The 21,506-nt window shown below is 43.9% G+C and overlaps 2 protein-coding genes across 2 annotated transcripts in view; one reads left to right on the plus strand and one right to left on the minus strand.

The window, feature by feature from the left end:
• Positions 1–4,886, plus strand: part of LOC123034203 (netrin-4-like) — a 66,339-nt gene extending 61,453 nt beyond the window's left edge. The window contains exon 10 of the mRNA XM_044451408.1: positions 397–4,886. Within this exon, the coding sequence (XP_044307343.1) occupies positions 397–533 (137 nt within the window). The 3' untranslated portion in view covers positions 534–4,886. The remainder of the gene's footprint in view (positions 1–396) is intronic.
• A 1,773-nt stretch (positions 4,887–6,659) lies between these two features.
• CHCHD4 (coiled-coil-helix-coiled-coil-helix domain containing 4) lies at positions 6,660–21,336 on the minus strand. The gene is made up of 3 exons (XM_044451409.1): positions 21,167–21,336; positions 14,493–14,591; positions 6,660–7,801 (listed from the first exon to the last, which is right to left on the minus strand). The coding sequence occupies exons 1-3, from the start codon at positions 21,186–21,188 to the stop codon at positions 7,515–7,517; spliced, it is 408 nt and encodes a 135-aa protein (XP_044307344.1). The 5' UTR covers positions 21,189–21,336; the 3' UTR covers positions 6,660–7,514.
• Positions 21,337–21,506: the final 170 nt, after the last annotated feature.

Consider the following 21,506-nt stretch of genomic DNA (forward strand, 5'->3'; position numbering starts at 1 on the left):
TCATCCAGATGCCAGGTCCAGGAGTAGCCACCAGCTACAAACCTGTTGCTTTAGACAGGCCACCCTTTCCAAAACACCCTGTACTGAACAAGGGAAATCTAGTGCATTGCATTATATCTGTTGTCCCACAATGGGAGATGACCTCTTACAAGAAGGGGCATCTACCAGCCCCTGCTGCTGGGCTTCCAAAACAGCTGCAGTTCTTTGGTGATTTAACATGGAATTATGTCCATATTGTTAAAAGCTGCACCTTCTGATATCGGTTGAAGGGACAAGAGCAGGTTGGGCTGGATCTTTCCGTGCTGCTGCCTGATTCAATTTCTCCTCTGTGGGTTTGATGGGGCATTGATATTCAGAGTTTACTGTAATGCCTGTGTTATCTTTTTCCCAAACCAGGTATAGACTACCTGATAGCAGGACAGGAAGATACACGAACCAACAAACTCCTGGTGAATATGAACAGCTTGGTGAAGCCCTGGAAAGCTCACTGGGGGAAACTCATAGCAGACATGCTTCGAACTGGATGCAAATAGTATCTTTGTTCAGAATGAAAGCCATGAACTTTACAGCTGTTAGTCATATTGCAGTGAAAGGCCTAGTAAGTTCTTTTATTGTTGATCAGAATGTGCCTACGGGGAATTTAAAAGCAGACTCATTTCCCCCACCCCGCTGCCATTATGTGTTTTCGGCAGGAATCTTGTGCCATGACTCCTTTCTTCCGAGACAACTATCTCTCCCCACTCCCGCCAATACACACACGCACCCAAAACCTCAAGTATGTAGCTAACTTTATACACTTAGGACTCACAGCTCAGCTTCTACAGCTCATCACCTTGGTTATCCAGAGCTTTGACACGCACGCCGCCATGACCAGTACCAAAACTATAAGCTACTTTATAATGCTGAGGTTTCCGTGAACCAATCTGGTACTACTAACACATAGACATGTTAACTGATGCACTAAAGCATTTGTTTCTGAAGGACTGATTTCTTGAAATACCTGCAAAAGACGGGCGTCAGCTTTGCTGAGCGTGGGTGCTTTGAAATACACAGTGGTTGATGTGTCACAGGGCTCCTGCCTACTTTGATAACTCTTTTGCTCTTGTGAAGCTCAGTACACAAGCTACAATTCACATTTTATATACAGCCTTTTGGGTTCCTAGAGTGTTCGTGTGCCTTACTGGCAATTGCACTGGAACTAAAGATTCTGTAGACTGGTGCTGTGTGTGTGTGTGTGTGTGTACTTGCCAGAGAAGCAAACAGGCAGAGCCTGTGAGAGGGTGGGAGATGCTGATCGCATTCCTGGGACATGGATGAGATCAGATCCTGCAGGCGGGAGTCTCCATGGACATCCACTTTGCTGTTCCGTACATATGGGGAATGGAGGTAGGCGAGGACCTTGAAACTACAGATGTTTGCACATGGGGTCAAGCAGTTTGATCAGCGTTCGCCTGCTAGAGTGCTCTGTGCTCTCAAGGCCCATGCCAGCTTCACAATGGTTCCAGCATTAAAGCTGAATCCACCCACTCTTGTAAGCGGTCACCTCCCATCAGAAACCTCCCATGCATTTCAGGAGGGATTCTGTGGCTTTGAAGGACTTTTGGAGCCCTTAAGTTTCCTTTGTAAGGGAACTATTCAGGTCTGCAGTTCTGTGCACAAGTGGACAACAAAGGAGATACCAAAAGTTGGAGACATTTGGGTTTGGGGGACTCAGAGAAAGCTGCTGTGATGAAACGTACCAAACTCATTTAAAGGAAAAGTGGCCTCTGCAGCCAGCCACTTGTTTACTCTGGCCTATTCTTTCCAAGACAATATTTTTTCAGTCTGTTTTCTAATATTACATGTAGAAATAGTCATATTGCCGCTGTCTAGCCCCCTGCCATTAGTGGCCTGCTTCCTCACTGCAACTGTGTGCGGCCTGCAGTGTGGGGCTTCTCGGAGAACACTCTTCTCAAGCAGAAAACAAGGGCGGGCAGCTGTTGTGGCTGGTATTTAAGCCTGGTTGCTGAGGAGGCCCTGCCCAGAGAGGAGGCCACAAAGATGTTTGAAGTGTTGGCCTTAACAAAGCGCAATGGCTTGTCCTATTTGATTCCTGCCGTACACGGCAGTACAGGAGAATAGGCAATCAGTATCCACATGGTCTGCCCCTCGCCCTGGCTGAGAGGCCAGCAGGCAGCACGCAACTTCCTGGCCTGTGAAAAGCACACACCAACCCATACTGCAGAAATGTTAGGGAAGTCCCTGGCCCCCTAGCAGCTACTTGTCCTTCATCAGTGGTAGGTGCTGTGCAGAGTATAACTATGGTCAATCCAGTTTCGGTAGAAAGACACCAAGTGGCCTTCCCCAGGAGTTTTTCAGATTCTCTAGCTGGCTGTCAACCATGTTGGTTCATTGAGAGAAACACAAGATGTGTGTGAATGAGTATACCAGATCTCCACTCCATGCCATGAACTTGGTATTTCCCCTCCTGTTGCAATGCAGCTGGCAGTCATACTAGCCTATAAATTAAACAGCGATGCACTGGTCTGTCCTTCCCTTTCCTCCATGTCCACCTTTTAATTAAATCATTGTATGCATATGTATTTCTTTAACGAGAGCATGTTTTATCCCATTGAAAAATTGTTCTGGCCAATTGGTATTGTGTACAGCCAGTGTCTATTGCAAATTTGTGCAGTCCAGGGGCACCAACAGACTATTGCAAACACACGAAACATTTGCCTGAACTGTCTTGCAGAGAACTTGATCAGTCTGCACAAAAGATGGTGAGTGTATCCCACAAAGGCTTGGCTTAAAGCAGTGTTCATAGCAGAACCCCACCCAGTACAGTTCCATGTCCTTCAGGAAATGCAAGACTTCATAACTTGTCTTGAATGTTAAGTGAGAACGCCAGTCTCGTAAAATAGTAGAAACATAGCAAGGAAAACATTGACATTCTGTAGCTTTCACCATGATGTAATAGATATTAACCGAACTGACCTATGTAGAAGGCTCCTATTCTATGTAAGGCATCCATTCAAGATACGTATTTTCATTATTTGATTGAGGGATACAATATGCAGTGTATGCATATTATTCTATGGATTTTGTTTTGAAGGCCACTGAATTGTTGCAAACAATCTAACCTCCCTTAAAAGTATGGCAAAAGGTTTAGCTCTAGCTTAGGGGAGCAAAGTGTCCGATGCCAGAAACGCAACTCACTCCTCATGCTTAACCACAGGTCAAGGCTTAGTACATATTATTGGTCTTTTCTTTTATTTGGAATCTGGTATGTACTAGGTACTCAATAAGAAAACATTTCTTCCAACAGCACAAGTTTTCATTAAAATGCTGAAGTCAATCTGGATACATTATCGTAGATGCTATATTCCTATTATATTGTCAGCCAAAGACCTGGACTGGCTTAATTTTTTGGTTGAACCTGAGGCATGTCTTCTATATAAATACCTTTGTCATGAGATGTGCTTTTGTTCCCCCAAGTCTGTGGGTGCAAATAAGTGAACGGGCACTTGGAGCTACCTTGGTTCATACTTGCAAGATTTACAGGAAGACAAAAGGGGGTTATCATCAGGACAGAGGAAAAGGCTGGGCAGAGGAACGGTGCTGGGCAGGTGAAGAAACAGGAGCATCTGTGCTGCACAGAGGCAAGACCTGGCAAACGATCCTGTTACGCAGCTCACTCATGAACGCCATGCGTCACACTTTTGTGCTTCCACTTTATTTTATTTTAATATATATTGTTCCAAATGCTTTTCAGTGAGAATGTCTCTAATTCCGTTCACACAGCAAACAATGGGGAACGCAAAGCACAAAGGCTGAATGTGTGACCAGTTGCCCTGCACTACTGCTGCCCACCTCGTGCTGAAGAGAAGTCCTGCAAACGCGGAGGCTGGGCTGGAGCCAAGTTAACAGCTCAGCCCGCTTCATGGGCCTGGACTTTCACTTGCACATCGGGACTGCCCACCCTCATCTCTCCCTGCTTGCCCCTCCCTCATCTGCTCTGGAGGCTTTTGCAACCCTCCGGAGCAGTTTGAAGGGCACATGGGGAGCTGCTGGTGGTAAACACGGTTGCTTAAAGCACTAACAGTGCAACCCTGTGTGCATTCACCCAGAATAAGCCCCGTTTAGTTCAGTAGGAGTACCTCCAAGGTATGTATTCGATGGCACCAAAAGTGTGTTGACTTCAATTCCTGTTGATTTCAGTAGGATTTACAAGAACCATTGTCTCAGCAGGACCTGAATTCAACTCACTTAGTCCGGATCCAACCCATTGTATCTTGAACCCCTTCTCACATATGCTGATACATTTCAGATGGGAGTTAATATATTCAAATACTGGGCAGTGATGCCCTTTAGGCATTGCAAGAGTAATGAAGTTATTTTTCTATGGGTTCACCCTACAGTATTCTTGTAATATTTAAAAGGCCAGCAGGAATGTTGTGGGATGATCCTGTATAGAAGCAAATCCTACTGTAATCCTGTAAAGGGCATATCTGTATCCCAGTGCTGTAAGAGTGGCTATATACTGTAAAATAAAACTTTAAATTATTAAAGGCATAAAGGGGGACACACACACCTGCCACCTGCCCTTAAAACACAAGACACTGAACTTCATAGTTAGCAAGCTGAGTTTTCCTTTGAGAAATGACAGGTCAAGTAAACCTTATTCTTCACAAGTGCCTTGAATTTTGTCTGATTGCTTGAGACTCTGTCCCTTTGGGCAACAGCTTAGGCGCCAAGGTTTTATCACTTCAGCATTTTTGGCATCGACTTTGTTGACTGCTCTGTGTGCAGACAGAGGCCTTTTTCATGCTCTTTTCTGTTACAGTCGAACGTGCTCTCAAAATGCTCGCAATCCATCCCTAGCACTGAACTGATGACAGAGAGTGGGCATTTCCACTCCACTCCACTTCATTAAATAAAAGGTGAATGACAGAGATCAGATGGCACTTAAGAAAGCGCCTGGACAAGGCAGCATTGAGACCTATTTACATCGTTATTTAAACAGGCTGATGTCTGTGCAAGTGACAATAACCAGCTGAAGAGTCAAGAGCTGTAACATTACTATTGTACCATTGTAAACAGAGTCTGCTTAAGCTGGATGGTAGTTGTTATGGCAGCTGTTGGAGATGTATGTTAGGATTTTGTAATTTCAGAAAAGAGCACAAAATGCACCTGGCTACTAAGCACTAATTTAGATTGTACCTTTGCCTGCAAGAAGTAGAAATTTAAATATCCAAAGCATGAGAACAGCATTGATATGTAAAGCCCCCTTTGGTTGCTTTGCATTTCTCATGACAGAACCGTTCTGCAAAAATGGCAACTTTAGAATATATAGACCTGGACTGGATTTGGACACTGAGTCCATAAAACCTGCAACATATGGCAGGATAGAAGGGGAAGCCCATGTTTGATTTTTATGCAAAATTGGATTTGGTCTCTGCTTGCAAATAGGGCAAGTCCGTAACCTTGGAATAGCTAAGGTTAGAATGGAAGCAAAATGCAATACAACTACAATCCTACACAATGTGAGGGTGGTTTAGGAAGTGTGCTAAGCTTGAACCTGAAGAACTAGATTTAAATGCAGTGGACTCACTTGGTGGCCTTGGGTAAAATCTAGCTTGGCAAGTAGTTATTCATTCATAAGATCTCTCCAGATTTGTACAGAACTTTACATATTAAGAAGTGCAACAATTCCAATCATAAATGCAGAAAACTGAAGTGAACAAAACAGAAGTTTTCAGTAATACTTATACAACACTGTTCCACATATATCTACAGAGGGAAAATAAACAGTTTCCACAATAATTAGAGAAGCTCTGGAAGCAGAGGAGAAAACAAGGTCTTTCTCCCAGATAGCAGTTCTTTGACAGCTTTGAATCTGAATGTATAAGATAGATCAATGTTTAATGATCTTTTATGACGACACTGAAGCCTCTGGTATTGGCTGTTGTCAAAAGGCATAAACAACATAAGCAAGCCAAACGGAGTCCAGAAGATCTGCTAGGTTCTATTCATTTATGTCCCTCTATTCATGGAAGGTTTTTTGCCTCAGTGGAGGCTTCTGTGAACAGCAGAAGTTTTAAAACATCGCCTCATATGCCTCCCCTCCACACACCATGCTATATCAAAGGTTCCCCAATCTGGAGTAGATTTTGTGGGGCATATGGGACTGGAAAGGGAAGGGAGAAGCAGCTGAGCATGTTGCCCTTTCTGAAGAAACTAAGCAAAAGTACTACCATGAGTGGAGGGACACAACTGGATATGATCCGGTAAGTTTAATGAGTGCCAGCACTATTTTACAGTGAATTGCCCCAATTCCAAAGATCTAATTTGTATTCCTGGAAAAGGCATGTGTACTAGAACTGAAGTGCTAAGCTAACACTTAGAAGTTCTCCAAGCAGCAAGAAAATATGTTGCTTGGAACACTACACACCACGCAGCTGCCTCTGACGCCATAGCTATCCAGAATGCGGATAGCAGGGGGGCAGGTATCAGCACCTCACACAAGAAACAAAATACGCAGCTGCATTTGCACGTCTACCTTTTTCATGGAACAAATAATTAGGAATGCTCATTTGAACCATCAGCATCAAAGTAGATCCTTATTCCACGTAGTCCCTCAATTACCAGCATTTATAAAAGACGCAAGGGCTCCAATGCAAGGTAGAAAGATTTTGCCTTTAATGTACACTCAAATCACAGTATCTATTCAGAGGCTGTTACTCCAGGTAACGTTGCAATTGTCCTGTCAAGGGCATCTACTTCAGCAACCTGTCTGGAGCAGGGACAAGCTTGAACAGAGGGAACCCAAGAAAACTGGGTTCATTGGAAACATTCAGGAACCAAGTGGCCACTGCTCTTCACTGTCAACTGTGTTGCAGCAGGAGCTGATCAACACTTTTTAAAGTGTAAGTTCAAACTTGAGATGTTACTCCCATTTACCCTACACATATGCTAACTTTAATTTTCCATTCCCAGAAATCAGCAGCATATGCAAATTTTATATGCTATTAAAGCATACAGACTGTCCTAACTGAAAGCTTCACCCATATTCTTAAGTTTCTGAAGCTTTCTTAAAACCACCAGGAAGAGTTTTACACCTTTTTAAAAGCACAGAATATATCCAAGACAGCCAATGACGAAATTTCATTTAAATTACCCAGTATTCATTCTTGCTGATGGATTTGCCTGCTCCAGCCAGGCCTGGCTTCATGTTCCTACTGACCCCGTTAAAGCCAACAAACAGAATTAACATGACTGGAGAAGTAAATAAATGTGAAAGGTGTGCCTACAAATGGTTTTGGGTGTGTACTGACCTCTCTGCAGCACTTGCTTATCAAGACCAGAGGGCAAGTGGCTTCCCTTGCAGCAAGCTATTTCACGTGAAGTGAGGTGGATTCCTTAAGGGAGCAAAAAGGGCTATGAGGGAAAAGGGAGGGGAGAAAGGACACATTTTGCATAAGTTCACGTGTCTTTGAACAGAGGAAGGAGACCACAGCCTCCATGCCACTTCATTAGCTTGTTCCCTCCTCCTCTTTGCCTACAGAAGGACTACTTTCTAAATCTTTGCTCTGCTTTTCCTCCTCCTCCTCCTCATCCTCTTGGGGGTACAGATCTGGGTACTTCTGCATGCACTCTTGCATTGCACGAAACTGGTCCACACAATCTGATCCTTTTATTTCTTCCTTGCTATAATGGAAACAGGAAAAGGCTGACTTGAATTGTTCCCCACAAGGACCACTAGCCATTCCACCAAGGCAAGGACAATTCCAGTTGATATCTCCACTAGGCAGTATCAAACCTGGGAGGAGAAAACAAATCAGTAAGTTAATGGTAGATAACAGGGATTTAAAATAGACTAGTAAATTCATCACATTTGAATAAACAAGTGTGCTGAATGTTGGACAGAGACCACCTAATCCACATTGAGCTTTACAGTAAGCCCAGCCCTGCAAAAACTAAGCTGATCAATTCCATGTCTTGAAGCAATGCATACCGACAGGACACTGCTTGTACTAGCAAACCTGGCTGGAACTTTCCTTGTTTGTTTACATTTCTTAGAAAACACGTAGCCAAATTTGGAACTGAAAATATGAAGCAGGTGACATGGGTCTTTGGTACAAAGCAGAAGGAATATGGTTTTGTTTTAAAAATGAGAACACACAGAAAGTGCCAAACAGAGAACAGAACAGCTGCCCAACACTTCAGGCCATTGGCTAACACTTTAAAAGTAAATCCGAGCAGTTTCCAGGAGCGAGCCTTTCCTGATCACTGGGCGCTTACTAAGGTCTCCAGGTGCAATTCACCAGGTCCAGCTGCCAGATTCATCATAAACATCAATCAGGTTGGACATTAATGGAGAGGGCACAGCAGCAAGATTTAACATGCTGAGCCCTCTAGGGGATTTTTTCCCATTGAGGCTGCAGTTCTAGTCACACTTGGCTAAAAGGTGGTGCCATTGAACACTGTACAGGTGCATGAAAACTGAGAAATACACAGCAAATTATGTGAGGACTTTAAAACTAACACGGCAAAAGGGGGAAATACCCAGGATTTTCTGTACATACTTTTGTTAACATGAAAAGCCATTGATAAAATGTAAGGACTTCCATTTTCACTATAAAAGTGAAATATGATAAATCTGTGCCCAAAAGACAACAGAAACTGAAAACTGTGGATGAGATGGTTAAAGTGATGGAAACATTCACAGACACTATTCACATATTTCAGTAGCTTCTCACCACCAATACACAGAAACTAAAAGCTTCCTATGACACTAACAGGTTAATACAGGGTCCCCAGTGTGGTGCATGTGGAGCTTTCTACTCCCAGCCCGCTTCAAAGACGATTAAAAAACATGAAAATGCCAGGATGCTGTGTTCTCCTTTCCGTTCCTTAACCTGCTACTGCTCTATACTCAGTGGGGAGAAGCAGGAGGAGCCGTTTCCTTGCCTGTCCGGATCTTCTCCTATCCTCACAGAGCGTTGCGCCCCCTGCCTCCCCACTTCCCTCTTCTGTGCCGGTGTGCCACGCTATCTTCTCCTCATTCCCAGCCTCCAGCCCTTTCTCTTCCTGCTTGCTTACCTTGCAGTCCCTCCCCACTCCTACCCTTTGGAACCTACTCCCTGCCCACGCCAGCCTTGCTCTCCGACTCCCCTTTCCCACCCTCTCCTCTCAGTCACACACACAGAGCATTCCCTGAGTGAGGGCACTGGGGACAGAGGAGGATCAAGTGGGGAAGGTGGCACACCTGGAGCAAATGTAGGGATTCTTCCTTTCCTTCTGGGGACAGAACACTTCCCTTTCTTCTAGAGCTGGAGCAAGATGCACATGTGGGGAAAGGACGGGAAGAACAATCCTGTGTAGATCTCAGAAGCAATTCCCTTTGAGTACCATGTAAGCACGCGCAGGACTGAAACCTTAGATACTTTGCTATGATTCTGTGGACTTAAACATGTGCATTGGCTTTGAAATGCTTCTGCTTCTTAGATATGGGGCTGAATTGCCAGCTTCTTGGCAACTGTTATGTGATGAGCCACACCATTGGTGGAAGCCATTTTGTGGTGGTGCCCGTAGCAGTTTCTCAGATTCCCAAATATGCCCACAAGTCCCCGAGTTAATGCCACAGACAAGATATTAATGGGTGAAGCTGCTAACGCACATGTTGAATGGCAGCTTCTTTGGCACTTCTGAAGCATTCTCAGATCAGAATGGGTAGTTTTTGAAAATGTTTCTACTCCCGAACAAAACTGTAGTCCTCAATGATTGAGGTATCACAGATAATCAGTTTCATCAGTCCTGGCGAACAAACTCTACTATAAACAACCTCAATATTTTTTAAAGAAGTTATTGCAATGGAAAAGCACAGAATTATGCTATCAAACCTCAAAGTGCGGTGTACTGGTTAAGAGCATGGGACTGGGACTCAGACGGTCTGGGTTCTAGTCCCTGCTCAGCCATGGAGCCAACTGGGTGACTTTGGGCCAGTCACAGACTCTCAGCCCAACCTACCTCACAGGATTGTTGTGGGGATAAGATGGAGGAGGAGATGTAAGCTGCCTTGAGCCCTTTCTAGTAAAAAGGCAGGATATAAATCAGGGAAAAAAATGACTAGAAAGGAAGTTGGGGGATTTTCTCAGGTAATTATTCCCTAAACCATGTAAACATAAGGACATGAAGTGGAAAACCCAACAGCACTGATTAAACAAAAATTTAGCTTAAAATGCTGGATCATATATTTAAACTGTATTTAAACTGAAAACAGTGAAGCATTAAATTAAAAATACTAATTTTATAGGATCAGTCATGTGTTGTGCTATGGTACTTTTAGAGCTATTTTTCTAGGAAGCACACAGGAAATCTGGCACAATTCACCAGCAAGTTCCTCAGCACAAACCCCACTGAAATAGATCAGAGGCTGCACAAGAGCACTTCCTCCCACAGGGAAAACTGCAAACTAGCTGGTTCTCATAGTCATTTGTGACAGACAGCTGCAACCAGGACTGAAGTGAATTTACTGGGTCAATTTAATTCATTTATTTTATGCTTCTATAAAACCAATTGACTTCACTATCTGGAAGCAAGCTTTGCTTTTAAACAAAATTGTATTCAACATTCATGTCGCTTTGCTCCTCAACAAAACTGCTTTTCATCAAAACAAGAGGAGGAGTGGGGAGGGAAGTCTCGATCATTCATCTTTTTGTATTCAGGGCCAGTAGGCAATTCAACTCGAAACCTTTAGAAGCTGCTGCAGAAGTTGCTGCAAGCAGGAATCTCATACAGGGGGGTGGCAGTGCTGACAGCCTGCAAAAGCAGAAATGATTTCCACCCAGTCTAGACTCCATGCTGCCTTTTGGCCAACAGCATGTCCTGCCTGAAGTTCTGAAGGCTGAACTGGAGGATGAGCCGCTCAAGTGGTGTTTCTGCGCATCCTTCTGGTATAAGATACAGATGGTGTCTGAGGGCCAGGAGGAGGGGCGGGGAGGGATCAGCTGTTTCTTTTCATCTCCAGAAGGGTGCAAGGTTAACCTAAATCACGTCAAGTCTGCAAGTCACTTACTGGAAGGAGGGAGGGAAAAATCCGTGGAGGTTATTTTTAGTATCCTACTATGGAATGCATTAGGGAGTACAGTCTTACGAGCAGCTGCTTCTAACAATATAACCGAAGGTGCGACTGAACAACCTGCTCCGATGAGGCTCTTTCACAAAGCCCGTGTGTATTGTTTTCATGCACAGATGATCTTGTGCACCTCGTCAGCTTGGGAACCACTCGCTCGTGTCCTGCTCACCAGAAGGTGATCCTGCCTTCCCCACAGAAAGTTCATTTGTTCAAACCTGCACTTTAACAGCCTTCTGCTAAAGGTGCACGCATGATAGACTTTTGTTATCGTCGTGCTATAACTCCTTAAAAGTAAGTAATAGGACAAAGCTCAGGAATAACATTGAACTTTTCAGATCATACTGCCTAAATGGAAACTGCAACTGACTCAAAGTTTAATGGCTAGACTGCCAACAGGAGCTGGCCAGCCCTGCTTATTATGCCATTCCTTAAAGACTTAGCTAGTCGGGCACCAAGAGTTTACTCGGATGTGGCCCTGTCCAAGCAACAAGATCCTCTTCAGAGACGCTCCTCATGTGCCTCCACCAGCTGAAGCGGCTGCCAGGGAAAAGCTTTTTCTTCAGTGCTACCGAAATGGTACCTTGCACTTGAGCCATGCTCATCAGCATCCTCGTCGTTATCCTTTAAGCTGGTGGAATCCATCCTATTCTGATTAGCTTTCAGGAGTAAGTTAGGGTACAATCCACGGAGTCTACCTGTAACTCTGCAGACTTGGATTCCAGGCTACCTGTGCAAGGTAGGAAGAGTACAGAGGTGAAGGTTTCCCTCCTGCTGGTCTGCAAAGCTGCTGGCTGGCCAGTCTTGGCCATCTAATTGCCAGACTTCAGAGCGGGAGCCAAGGAGGTTAAACCCTATCCTGGTACACTCAGTATCCTCACCTCCCTACTCTTGAAAGACCCACTAATTCTTCCTCCAAGGTCACTTTTGCAACTGGGAAGAAGCAGTCAGTGTGGTTCTTTCCTTGCTGCCTGTAAGTGCAGGACAGAGATCCGTATGTGGTTCTCCTGCTCCAAACTCAGACTGATTTTCTAGGCCTGGTGCCGAGAACCAGACCAATCCCCCTGGATGCTGTCTAGGGGACACACGGTTGCACTGTTAGTCTCTCTTATGCTTTAGGCTTGTTCACCTCAAGTTAGCACTAACTCTTGGCTCTTTTTGCTCTTCTTTTATCTCCTGCATTCATTGTAGTGGGGATAATAATATGTTTTAACTTTTGCTGCTACTGCTGCTAAAATTAAGGAAGATAAAAGTTTGGAAAATAAAGGTAATATTTGGAAAATAAAGGTAATAGGAATCGATGGCTTAATGTGAATTCAGATGGAAATGGAGAATTTCAGTGGAAAAAAAAGAGCTGCATTCTTATCTGCTGAATAGGGAATTGGGTTCCCTACCCCTTTTGAGTTTGAGACTCCTGATTTATCAGTTTGTGGTTTGAGGGGGTCCTTGCAACTTTCAAAATAAAGGACTGTCACAGCTGTTCAATAATACCTGTCCTATGTTATGCCTGGTTTTGAGTTTGGTACAGTTATTTACTATGGACAACTGATCAGTATTTCCAGTTTCTGCTGCCAGCCAGGCACTGTGTCCATACTTGAAAATAATTCAGTGTGGCAAAGATTTATACAAAGAAAGAGGGCTCAGACAGGTTCATATACAGAAGATAACCAACAATATAGGGCAAATGCAGCTGTGTGTGAATGCTGCCCCCTAGAGATTACAGCCAAATGAAAAATCCGGCTGCATTTCTTTTTAATGAACACAGATAAACACTTGAGTTTTATAAACCACTAACTGCATCTCTTATAGGAATGGGAAATGTTAGTATTTTTAGAAGTCAATTCATTTGTTGCCTCACCTTTCAGCAAACTACACTGAAAAGTGATGGTTTGCATTTCTGATGCGAGCATTACCTGAGGCTTTCCAACTCCATCCCATCAAGAAAGACTCCTCAGTGAAGCAAGGTGTGCTTGACCCAGTCCTAAAGCAAAATGGCTGGTCCCTTCTTATTTATTCCAGGACAAGAATAAAGCTGACTGGGACTAAACAAAAGGGGAAAGTCTGGCCACAGTACTGCCCATACTAATATAGTCTTTGATTACTAATAGATGAAGGTGAATATATCAACTGTAAGATCCCAGGGTGTCTCTAAGACCATAAGATCTTCCAGTTCACATGCTCACTTTTACACCAAGCACCGTGAGCCAAGTGTGAACCTCAGATTAGGAACCTCCTGATCCTACAGGTGTAAAGCCACTCAGGTTTCAACTTAATCACAGAACATAAAAAATACGAAGGTTATCCGTTCCAAAATAGTGGTCATGCACCTGAAATATGCATGGCCAGTAAGACACAATTCTAATTTCTTTATTCCAAAGATGCTCCTGTTGTTCTTATCACAATTTATTCAACAGTAAGCTAGACACGTTAGCGCTATCAAGACATAATGTCAAATAATGTCTTGGTGTTAGGAGCATGAGCGGATACAAGACTTAGACTCATGTACACCCACCTTCCCTCACATGTCAAGATTGGAAACTTCCTATCTTGGTTTATAACAAGCCAATATTTAGACTCAAAATAGGACTTAAAACCACAGGTAAGGATTCATTAGTTGCAAATTAGGGTTGGAAATTTCCACTTCTGGCACATGAGAAAGCATGTAAGTCTGAAGTTAATTCTTCTAATGCTAACCATAGTTTGTTATATCTGAATAGCCTAATTGTTCCTAATGAGAGTCACTGAAAAGATGTACTGTCTTCTCTAATCTGTAGTCACTGTAACTAAAATTGTGAGGTACCACATGCCACCCAGCCACCAACTAAAGCATGCAAGGAGAAATCTTGTCTGTGAATATTTTATTACATTTCTGTAATAAGAATATACCAAAGGCAACAGACAAGACAGACAACAGCTTGAACCATTTTTGAGTCTTAAAAGATTTCTTTAAGTGGAACCAGAATTAGTCAGAGTAGACCCACTGATATTAAAAGGATGGCAATACAGGAGTCAGACTACTGGTTCATTTAGCTTAGCATTTTTGACAACGGATGGGCAGTAGCTTTCCAGAGTCCAGGAAGGTGTTTTGCCAACCTGAAGAAGCCAGGAATTGAACCTGGGACCTTCTAAATGCAAAGTGGGGACTCTAAAGCTGAGCTAGGGCCCCTCCATAGTTAAGTCTTATCAATTCCAGTGGGTCTCCTCTAAGTTTGATCAATTTGGATCCAAGCCATAAGTATTTATTAGGCTGTAACAATATGTAACAAATTGCTAATACATGAAAAAACCCTGTTAACCACATCTTTTCCCCTCAATGTACTGTACCTCAGCATGAAACTAAACATGTAGGAAAAGGGCACATTGCCACACCACTAACCATGGTCTTCATAAGGATCATTTGGATCATCTGCCACCAATTCAGCACTGCTTGGTGTCTCATGGTCTTCTTTGGTCACAAATATAATTCTGTCCTTCCCTGAAAATTGATAACAAAAACACAAGAATCTCAGAAGAGCATGAAACCCAGATAAAACAGAGATTGTATTTGTTGCCCAGCAAAGCATTTGAACAATTCCACAAACAGATGCATTCTTCCTAGAAGATACCAGTTCTCTTCCATTTGGCCTTGGCTGGGCTTCTCGCAGCCGCAAATGGGTCTGGGTATTATATTTGGTTAATGAGAACTGGAGGACATTCAGAAATTAAGGATAAACATTGGCGTGCATCCAGAGATGCCTGACCCATTATATTTTCCAAACTTCCACAAAGACTTGTGAGGAGAATGTGAGAGAAGCAGGCTGTGCTAATTCTAAAAGGCAGATTACTGTCTGCAAACACATTTCTTAAAAAGAAAAGATGATATAAAGGGGTCAGAGATCAATTAATCTCATTAGTCAACAAAGACAGGACAAATAGTAATGAGCTTATGATGTCAGCAGGGTAATTTAACTTCCATTGTGAATCAATTTGCTTTGATTTTATAGTGTGGAGCTGGAACAGGCTTAATATGGTCACATGAAACAGCTATCCTGGGATGACCCTGCAAATGTGATTCTCCTAGGACACATCCTTCTGTCTAGCCCCACAACACCGAAATCACGCATCAGCACTTCCAAGGAAAGGTTCTCCCAAAGTGCTGCCCAACCCAAAGTGACCTGCGCATGGCAGAGGGCAAATGAAGCATGAAACAACCTTGTAGCAACAATATCCATCTCCATCATTTCATAGGAACCCCATTAGAACCAATATGCTTAATTCTGATCTAATTTTAACTAAGCAATAGCATTTTAAAAGACAAAGCCTGAAAGGGAATGTGTGACTATAAGGAACTTTTGTCAAAGTTAGTAGCTTTACACAGTCTGTTAACATTATATTCACTTTTGTTCTTAATCCCATATACTAACAGCAAACTCATCCTCCAAGTGTTATTCCTTACCTTGCTGAAAAAGCACCTTCCACGCACAACAAGGAGGTATCAGCAGGCTTAGAGAAACCCCAAGGTTTGCAGGAGTGCAAAATAGCTTTAGGCAAAGATCTAAGGGAGGGAGACTATCTGGGTTCAAGTTCCCGCTCAGCCATGGAGCCAACTGGGTGACTCTGAGCCAGTCACAGACTCTTAGCCCAACCTACCTCACAGGGGTGTTGTTCTGAGGATGTAAGCTGCCTTGAGTTCTTTGAAAGGAAAAAGGTGAGATATAAATATAATAGAAACTGAAAGTGAATAGTGAATAGGAAAGGGCAGGGACAGAGAACAGAATGGAATAGTCTGGAAGAGGGCATGGCTGGTGAGCTGCCATCCTGAATAGTGTGACGTTTTGCTGCTCGTCCTACTTGTTTCTATCAGCACTATAGTTACAGGTCAAGTGCTCTTGAAAGATCTGAAAATAATATACTTCTGGATGTCTCAAGTTCACCATTCAACATGCAAACAACAAGAAAACTGCCAACAAGTTCAAAACCAGTTAGAAATATGATAATCATTATCATATCTATGCCACCCAATAACTGACGGTCTCTGGGTGGTTTATAACAGCACATAAAAGCAATACAACAAAAATGTCATAAAATCTTGCTTTAAAAAGGCATAAGAAAATTAAAACAGCTAAAAACATACAATGAATCCTACAATCTAGATATATATCATGTCCAGAGATATATCTGTTGTATATCTATGGACACAATCTATCTAGATTTTAGCAAAGTCTTCGACAAAGTGCTTCACAACATCCTGATTACCAAACTAGCAAAAAGTGGGCTAGACGGTGCAACCATGAGGTGGCTCCACAATTGGCTGCAAAATTGGACTCAGAGTGCTCTTCAATGGCAAGTTTGCAAACTGGGGAGAAGTGACAAGTGGGGCGCTGCAGGGTTCTGTCCTGGGACCAGTACTCGTCAACATCTGTATTAATGGTCTAGATGAGGAAGTACAAGGAAAGATAATTGAATCTGCAGATGACACAAAGCTGGGTAGAATAGCAAATACCCTGAAAGACAGAGATAAGGTACAGGCTGATCTCGATAAGGTAGAGAACAAGAGAATGAAATAGAATAGGGACAAATGCAAGTTCTCTGCTTAGGAACAAGAAACCAAATGCATCACTACAAAATGGGGAACACTTGGCTCAACAATACTGCAGAGGAGAAGGATCTTGGGGTTGTTGTAAATCATAAGCTAAACATGAGGTATTCCATCAAGCACTGTGGTCCCAAGCTGTACAAGGCTTTGTAGTTAAAAACAGCACCTTGAATTGGGCCCAAAAGCATAGTGGCAGCCAATGCAAGCAGGGCGCAACCAGTCGTATGTATTTGAATCCCTGGGTCCCAGTTATTATTCTGCACGAGCTGCAACTCCTGAACAGTCTTTAATGGCAGTCCCATGTAAAATACACTGCAGTAATCTTAGTATACCAGAGTAAAATAGGCTGTCTTTGTCCAAATAGAGGTACAGCTGGGACATCAACCAAAGGCAGAAGGTATTCCAAGTCACTGAGGCCACCTGAACCTCAAGTGGCAAAGATGAATCAAGGAGAATCCCTTTGAGCTATGAACTTGCTCCTTCAGGTGGGACAGGAGGGGGGTGCAACCCCATCGAGAACAGGTCCCTCCATCCAGTCAGGAGAACCATCCTCCAACACCATCTCAGTCTTGTCTGGGCTGCACTTCAGTTTGTTAGTCCTCATCCAGTCCATTGTCACAGTGGGACACCAGTTTAGCACACTCACTGCCTCATCCGATGACAGTGAAAAAGAGAAAAAGAGCTGCATGTCCTCAGCATACTGAGGGCAACACCCAGCACAAGTCCGGATGACCTCACTCAGAGGTTTCAGGTAGATGTTAAATAGCATCAGGGACTGAACAGATCCCCAAGGGACTCCATGCTGGAGAATCCACAGGGCTGAACAAGACTCCCCAAGCACCACCTTCTAAAGATGCTCCTCCAAGTAGCAGCTGAACCTCCCAAAACCCACATATCTCCTGCAGCCCTGTTGCTAACATAGCAGGGATGGTGTACCAAGAGTGAGAGTCTGCAGATTTGAACCAGGGATTTGGTTAAGGTCCAAACTCACTAGTTGCCCTTAGATAAGCAAGAAGTCTCAGGCCATTCATCCTCACCTGTAATACATAGAGAAAAACACTGATTTACTTTAAAGGGGGTTGGTGGTAATGATTACGAGGATAGTAACAAAATCATGCTTGAACATTTGAAATGGGTCACATATGAATGATTATTAATAGAAAAAAATGAATCTCCAGGGACCGTACACTCCCGCAAAGAGCCTGGAGCTTATGGGGAGCTTTCTAACCTATGTGGCTTTCTGATATCCACAGCAAGTTCAGTTAAAAGTGGACTGTATCTTCCTGCAACTGTTAGGCTTGGCCACTTATCTGGGAGAATGAACAGAAAATAAACATACCCTGTCAAAGCCAAGCACAACTGTGAGGTGTAATCCTATTTTTCCTCTCCCTGAATCACATTTTTAACAGTGAGTCTGTACATCTGTCAGTTAATATAAATGGAGGTGGGAAGATTGTGATCATTAAAAGATCAGGCATTTTATATACATGTGTGTGTTTTTAGACTGCAAAATACATGTTATGTACAAAATCAGGAAATGAAAAGTCATATTAAAGTGAGGAGTTTTTCTGTTTCTCACAACTTAAAACAGATTTCTTTGTTGGCCTTTTAAGTGAAATTGCAGGGGTGTTAGGGAAATTTAACGTACTTAAAATCTGCTAGCACTTCAAGGGCTGCCAACCCATACTCTGATATTTAAGTTATATATTTTATTATTATTCTTCAGCCTTTGCAAATATAACAGGTGCTCTCAGCCAGGGTGAGTAATCCTATTAAAGGTTCACTTGAATGCATGTAACTGTAACATGGGCAACTGTGTTAGTTTCTCACAAAAGAAAAAGTGGATAGAACATCCTGACTACCTTAAAGATCAACATGTTGTATACAATTGGGTAGCTAGAGCCACTAATCCAATAAAGCTGCAATTGATTTGCTAGTTTTTAAGGTGCCACATGGTTTGTTTTTAGATGAAACATGTCCTCTTGGGCACAGCAGTTAACGGCAAGGCAAAAACACATTCATATTCATCCTTTTAAAATTGTGTGGACCATTCAGACAACATGTTAACCCAGTGTAATTTATAAGCTGTGGTGGGTTAATGTGCTGTCTGAACCCAGCACTGTTCCCTTGGAGTATTTTATAAACCATCCTGGACTGGCTTATACACCACCCCAGGTAGCCATGGTTTATGCTAGGGCTGAAATAAGCCACTATACCTCAACGTACTAAGTCACAGTCAGGTCAAAAATAAAACAGACCCTTAGTCAAAGTGGAAAAAGCCCTGCTGTTCTGGCCAAGGGCCTTTAGCTTCTGACAGCCGACAAAGCATGGCGGCCCGCAGTTTCTCATAGGCTTTCCCAGTGCAGGAGGGAGTATAAGATTACTCGCAAGTAACCCTCCTCCTTCTCCAACATTAATTGGAGCTCAAACGTAGTTGTTGGGCTCTGAGTCACTCAGTCTTGCTTCCTTCTGGCAGACAGGCAGCCGCCACTCGACTTCCCTTCCTTGAGAGCAGCAGGGAAAGGACGAAATGCAGTGGTCCCTTCCGGTTCCCTTCCCTGTGTGCCTCCTCTTTTCCAGTCAGGCCTTGGGAAGGGGTGCAGGCCGGATCCTGCCCATCGCTACTGTAACGGGCAGGAACAAGACACTCTGCTTGCTTTGCGGCAGGGGAAGGTCACAAAGGGGCAGGAGGCAGGCCTCTTGCCTGCCCTGTGCTGCTGCTCCTGTCCAGTTGTGACTTGGGAAGAGGCCCATGGCAGATACTGGTTTGCCCTCCACCTTCAGGGGAATAGTGGGATTTGGGCCAGGACAGCGGGGTCAGCCAGGCAAGCAAGGAGCATGGGCATCCTCTGCGCTCCTCAACTGTGATGCACCATAGCTGAGTAGTGGGCCTGGCCTGGGCCTCAGAGCCTGCCCCCACCCCACCCCACCCCACCCCAGCATTCCTGCTGGTGCAGGGAGTGCCAGCTTTCAGCTGCGGTCATCCTGCTTTCCTCAGTGCTCCTATAGCGCCCCCTGGAATCCTGTAAGGAGACAAAGGAAGAGGGACCCAACTCCCTGCCATGCCTGGTAAGCAGAGCTTTTCTTATGTGTGTTAATGCATCATAGAAAGCCACCTGTTTTAAGCCTAGCTATTAAATATAATTACATGCATTTAAGTCTTTATGTGATTTCAGTGTTGCCTTAAATCATATGTGTTGCTTTTATTTAAATTGTTTATTCAATCACTGTCATTACTATCATGGCTAGCATTTAGCATTTTATTACATTCTTGGTTTGCTACAGTAAAAGCACGGTTACAGCATAAGTCTGAACATTTGTGAATCTTTCCCTAAACTTGAACTCTGGTGAGGTTTCTTTTGCAAGTACAAAAACAAACATGGCTTAATCAAGCTGAATTTGATAGCCAGGAGGTAGTTCACTGGCTATCAGTAGCCTTAGCTCAGTGTGAATTTTGCAGGCAGAAGGAATCCTTACAGGCAGATGATGTCCCAGGATCTCAAGTAGCAAGGCTTGAAATTGTCCTTCCCAGGATCCTAGATCTAGAGGCATGACATTCAGAGCGGATAATAGAGGGCAGCCTTCCTCAACCAGGTGCCCTCAAGCTGAGTTAGCATACAATTTCCAACATCCCAAGCTGGGGATCCTGGGACTTGGGATCCAATGCATCTAAAGGCAATCAGGTATGGGGAGGCTGATACAAAGTTTTGATGACTCAGTAGATGCAGCAAAGTTAGCATCCTGCATTCAAGCAGAGGTTCCTACAACTGGCCCTGGGAGATGTTGCAATTAAGTTTTTAGAACAATTAAGTCCAACCTGCAAGGGTACTTTCATCCCCTACTCAACTGGCAACTTTTAAGCACAAACCTGAGATCACCTAAAACACCTGCTAGTGTGGCTAAGAGCAAAATTCTTAGCATGCTTACAGTCCTAAGTCCTACAACTCACAGTATCCAATCCTATGCTGGCTAGGGAATCCAGGGATTTGTAGGACTTTCCTCTCTCTAAATAAGCACAGGATTGCACTTTAAGAGAACAGAAATACGAGCAGAGTACAAATCCCGGCGCAGCCACATGACTCACATGACCTTGGGCCGGCAGTTCTGCCCTAGCCTCGCCAAACTCACAGGGTTGTTTCGAGGGGAATGGGAACCGGGGAGGGAACCCCAGATACACTGCCCTCTTTTAAGTTCTTTGAGCGGAGGGAGGATGAAACGGTAGCAAATACATATCACAAAACAGGCGCCGCACCTGTTTAGTCTAAGTTGCATTTTTAAAAAATAGAGTAAATCCTCGATCGGTTAGCAAAGTGATATGCAACAGTGTAAAATAATCAAAATAATTACTCCTCCACTAGAACTATGCGAAGTTCTAGATGGGCTGCAAGAAAGGACGGGGTTGCACCATCACTACCACTCTTCTAATACTGCTGCTGCTACCACTTTCTACTGCTTTTTCGCACGCGATCCGGTACCTTCTTGCCTGCAGTATGACATGGCTGGGGAAAGCACGGAGCGCGTTGCTCCCTCCACTACGCCAAATGGCCCAAACCACGACCCGTCGATTGAAACCACCAGCACCACCACTGCTAGTAGTACTACTAGCCGGCAGCACAGCGGACCGCACGCCTGTTTCTTTGCCTTGCTTCCAGGCTCCCTCGCGGCGACCTCTCACCCTCACTGCGCGAGAAGGACCCCAGGAGAAGCCCAGAAGCCGCCTGAACGCCTCTTTGTCCCCTCACGCGCGCACGAGGGAGCCCGCGCGGGATACAAGATCGCCCCGCCAGGGTCAGAACCGTGCTTCCTGAGTTATTG

This window comes from Varanus komodoensis, unplaced genomic scaffold (assembly GCF_004798865.1).
Source record: "Varanus komodoensis strain SLA01 unplaced genomic scaffold, ASM479886v1 scaffold6_2, whole genome shotgun sequence".
NCBI classification, from domain to species: Eukaryota; Metazoa; Chordata; class Lepidosauria; order Squamata; family Varanidae; genus Varanus; species Varanus komodoensis.